The 4,115-nt window shown below is 34.1% G+C and overlaps 1 protein-coding gene across 1 annotated transcript; it reads left to right on the top strand.

Moving 5' to 3' along the window:
* Positions 1-759: 759 nt before the first annotated feature.
* LOC120133106 (histidine-containing phosphotransfer protein 5-like) lies at positions 760-3,856 on the top strand. The gene is made up of 6 exons (XM_039149756.1): positions 760-927; positions 1,259-1,389; positions 1,491-1,562; positions 1,745-1,816; positions 3,328-3,400; positions 3,570-3,856. Exons 1-6 carry the CDS (start codon positions 865-867, stop codon positions 3,618-3,620), a joined length of 462 nt encoding a protein of 153 aa, XP_039005687.1. The 5' UTR covers positions 760-864; the 3' UTR covers positions 3,621-3,856.
* The last annotated feature ends 259 nt before the right edge of the window (positions 3,857-4,115 follow it).

Here is a 4,115-nt window from a genome sequence, read left to right as displayed (position 1 = left end):
GAAACATGTGAATAGTTAGAGGATCATTTTGTATCTTTTAACATTCAAATGACTCAACAAAGCAAGACCCTATAGTCAAGGGACTATTTTATAATTTTTAATAACAATAAAACTCAACAAAGCAATACCCTGTAATCGGAGACTATTTGTATACTTTACCTTAAATTAAAATTATTCTCGTTATACTATACATATAAACCTATAATATCATCAATTTAGTTTATAATTGAGGATCCAAATGAGATATTTTTTATTAATTTAATATATTACATTATCATTTTAATGATAATTAAAGATGTAATATTTATTTTGTAAAACAGTTAAGTGGTCAAATGAGATATGATGCAATTTTTAAAACTTTAATGTTCAAAATGATTATTTTAATACTTAAATTATTAATTTTGGTCTATTTTAGTACTTAATTTTTATTTTTTCAAAATCATACCTAACATATAATTTTTGTTTAATTTTAGTATTTCTCCGTTAAAAATTAATACGTTTAGTACCTAAACTATCAATTTTTTTATGTTTTAGTACCTAAACTTTAAATTCATTTCAAAACTTAATGTTAAATTTTTAACGGGTACTAAAATAAAATAAAAACTAAATATTAAATATAATTTTGGAAAAAAATAAAAATTTATAACTAAAATGGACCAAAAAGTAGTAGTTTGAGTACTAAACTCGTAGTTTACCTTAATAATTAATTAATTCAAAAGTCGGTTATCTTCTGGTTTTATTAGTGTGTATATTGGAGTTTGTTTGGACTGTATTCTGTAAGATCCGTATTCTACTGTCTGTTTTCGAGTGATTATCATTGTACTGCTTAGAAAAGAAGGCAAAAACCAAGCCGCCTTGGCCACCATGGATGTTGTCAATCAGTTGCGGAGACAGTTTGTCGACTACTCTACATCATTACACCGTGAGGTCGATTTAGTTTCTGCTTTTGCCTTTTTTTGCTTAGATTTGACCACTATATTTTGTATTTGCAGTAAAATCTCATGATGGGTCTTTGTTTTTTAAGCCTATGATTGTTTCCCGGGGAAAAAAGGTGGAATTTTTGTTATAACAAAAGCCAAATGTAGTGGGGACTTATCATGTTGGTTTCCCCCGGGATAATAGATCTGTTCCCTTGAAAAAGGAGGAACCTTTGTTTTTTTTATCATTACTTTTAACTGTTCTTTTATTCCTTTTTTGTATTTTCTAGAGGGATTTGGGGAGGTTTTGTGATCATGGGTTGCTGTTGTTTTTTGAGCAGGGAATTTTGGATGACCAGTTTACTCAGCTCCAAAAACTGCAAGATGAAAACAGCCCTGATTTTGTGGTTGAGGTTGCTTCTCTCTTCTTTGAAGATTGTGAGAAGCTTATTAACAATATGGGCAGAGCTTTGTGAGTTTTTTTTTGGGGTCCTTTTTCATATTTAGTTTCTTGATTTCCTACCAAAAGTATGAAAATAGTTAGTAACTGGGATAATTTCCATCTCTCTTCAGAGAGCAACAACAAGGGGTTGATTTCAAGCAAGTAGATGCTAGTGTCCATCAGCTAAAGGGTAGTAGTTCCAGGTATTCATATATGCATATTTTATATATGTATTCCCTTGATTTGTTAGCATATAATTGGGACATTTCCATCTCGAGTATTCCAATGATCGATGTAGAAAACCAAAGAATTGTTTATTGATTTAGCTATATATACTCATTAGTTTGAAAGTTTATGATCAGTGTTTATGTTTCAATGGTAATAGCATAGGTGCAATGCGAGTTAAAAACGTGTGCATCACCTTCAGAAGTTTTTGCGAGGCCCAAAACCGAGAAGGGTGAGTTTTGCTTTCCATTTATATCTTCTTATAATCACGTATGGTGCTTTGTTATATTGACGAATTGAAGGTTTTCAAATCTTTTAATGATACTTGGCTAAACCTGATCATTCCAGAAAGCTTTTCTTTCCCCTTTAGCACAAGCAATGTTTGGAATTCAGATTTTTTGGCTTAGTGTGTTGTTAGCACCATGAGCATTACGCTTTGCAGAATATTAAAATAGCATCTTACTGGTCTTTTTGGGAGACCCACACTAATTTGTATGTCTGGCAAGAATGATTAGATGAAGAAATATGCATTTTTTGATAAGAATAGGGGGCCTCATTAAAAACCTCCCTCATAGTTGGCTCTTGTGAAGAAGCAACTAGCGAAGGAGGAAAAGAGTACCCCAATATATTAATAAACAATACTTACATAAGATTACAGTTTACAAAATAACCACCCGAAATAAACATAACATAACCACTATAACACTAAAAACATTCAACCTATCCCCTCCTTGGCTAACTTGTTTGCCTCCCAATTACATGTCCTAGGAATCAGCCTAACTATAATGTCTCTAGCAGAAACTGAAGCCCCAATTTCCCCAACCAAAGAACTGAAAAACGAAGGGGCAGCAACAGGCCTCAAAATCCAATCCACTGCTGTTTTACAATCACTCTCTAAAATTAGTCTTCCCTTCAACACCCATTCAGAAGAAAGAAATAAATCAATGCCTTGTTTAATAGCTTTCAACTCAGCAAACACAGGAGGACCTGGTCCCACAGCATTAGAAAAAGTGATTAAAGTAATGCCATTCGAATCTTTCAACAATCCACCAATTCCACCCTGCAAACCATCACCTCTAACCGCCCCATCCACATTGAATTTATAAAATTCAGGTGGAGGTGGAAGCCAGCACTGATCCTTCTGCTTTTTAGGAGGCTTAACTGAAATCTTTTCTGCAAGCAGTGGATCCCCTATTAATAGATCAACCTGAATATTAGCCTTAGGGAATTTAGCTAAAAACCATTTGGCCAGCCTAAACCTGCAAATGAAGAACAGTGTAGAACTATCGAATTTCCAGTTTTCAAACACCACTGAGTAATTTGCATGAATATGGATAAAATAGGCACTATGTGCAACAGTGTACATTCAACCATTTCACCTGGGTAGTTTGGTTGTGAGTGAGGATGAAAATAAGATTCTTAGGGAGGGATACCTTTTTTTTTTTGTGAAAAATCAAGCTGCCGTGCTTGGAAAAGAGAAAGCAAACTAATTTCAGCACTGTTCTTGAGTGCAAGTTGCATTTCCTGTTTTCCTTAGCCAAGTATTCAAGTTTCTATCAATCACATATGGTAATTTTGCAAGTTGTCACACTTGAACCCTTTTGTAAAATTGAAAAAAGATGATAACTTTCACACCTTGCTGATATGATTTGTAAGTTTTTGCTTCTTGCTCCCTTAAATCGTACGATGAATGGGTGAGGAGCCTTGCTAGACTTTTTGCTTAACTCAATAATGTTGGGATAGGTGCTTGAGATGCCTGCAGCAGGTGATTCACGAATTCTCCCTACTGAAGAACAAGCTTCAAACCTTATTCAGGGTAAGTATAAGAAAATGCTGGTAATATAACCAAGTATCTTCCTGCATGGCTTCGATTATGCAAGAAGAGATTCCCAGTTTACATGAAAGTGCTTATTCTTTCAAGTCAACCAGATTCCATCTCCAACAGTACATTTAACTGGATTCCTTCCTGCTGTTTTTCTTTTCAGCTGGAGCAACAAATTCTTACAGCAGGCGGTTCAATTCCGGTGATTGAATAAAACATCATTCATATCATTCCTTGTAGTAGAACAAAGGAAAAGTAAACAGTTTATATTGCAGATACTGAAGGGTTTAGATTTGTCTGTAAATCCTGTATGAGGTTATGGTAATGCTGTGAATCAACTGCAAAAACATATATGTGATAGTTTTCTTTGTTGGCTAATGTCGAGATTTCGAACACAGTAGGATGTGCTCTTAGTTTGTTTATTTTAGTTAATTCCTCCAGAAAATCTTCACAATTGGTTTGTTTGGACATATTGATGGAATAATAGTTGGTGATTAAGTTAGAATTACAATGAACTCCTTGTGGGGTTGATATCTTTCTATACTACTTGTAGTGACACATACTCGTGTGTGTGCGGTATTGGCTACACAAAGATTGCGCCTACTTTTAGAACTGTCAAAGCTTAGAGTGAATGTTCATTTTTTTTGAACTGTTGATCAATTCTGTCAATTAACCTCGTCTTCGATTTCACCGTTCTTCACCAATCATG

Source organism: Hibiscus syriacus, unplaced genomic scaffold, assembly GCF_006381635.1.
Source record: "Hibiscus syriacus cultivar Baekdansim isolate YM2019G1 unplaced genomic scaffold, ASM638163v2 tig00110577_pilon, whole genome shotgun sequence".
NCBI classification, from domain to species: domain Eukaryota; kingdom Viridiplantae; phylum Streptophyta; class Magnoliopsida; order Malvales; family Malvaceae; genus Hibiscus; species Hibiscus syriacus.
Note: the sequence above shows the minus strand (reverse complement) of the source record. Positions and strands in the feature narration are given on the sequence as shown.

Excerpts from the sequence above, each read along its gene's own strand:
- LOC120133106 (XM_039149756.1), top strand. The coding sequence starts at position 865 with ATGGATGTTGTCAATCAGTTGCGGAGACAGTTTGTCGACTACTCTACA. Across the intron at positions 928-1,258 it reads CTACATCATTACACCGTGAG|GGAATTTTGGATGACCAGTT; the intron begins GTCGATTTAGTT and ends TTTTTTGAGCAG. Across the intron at positions 1,817-3,327 it reads GAGGCCCAAAACCGAGAAGG|GTGCTTGAGATGCCTGCAGC; the intron begins GTGAGTTTTGCT and ends ATGTTGGGATAG.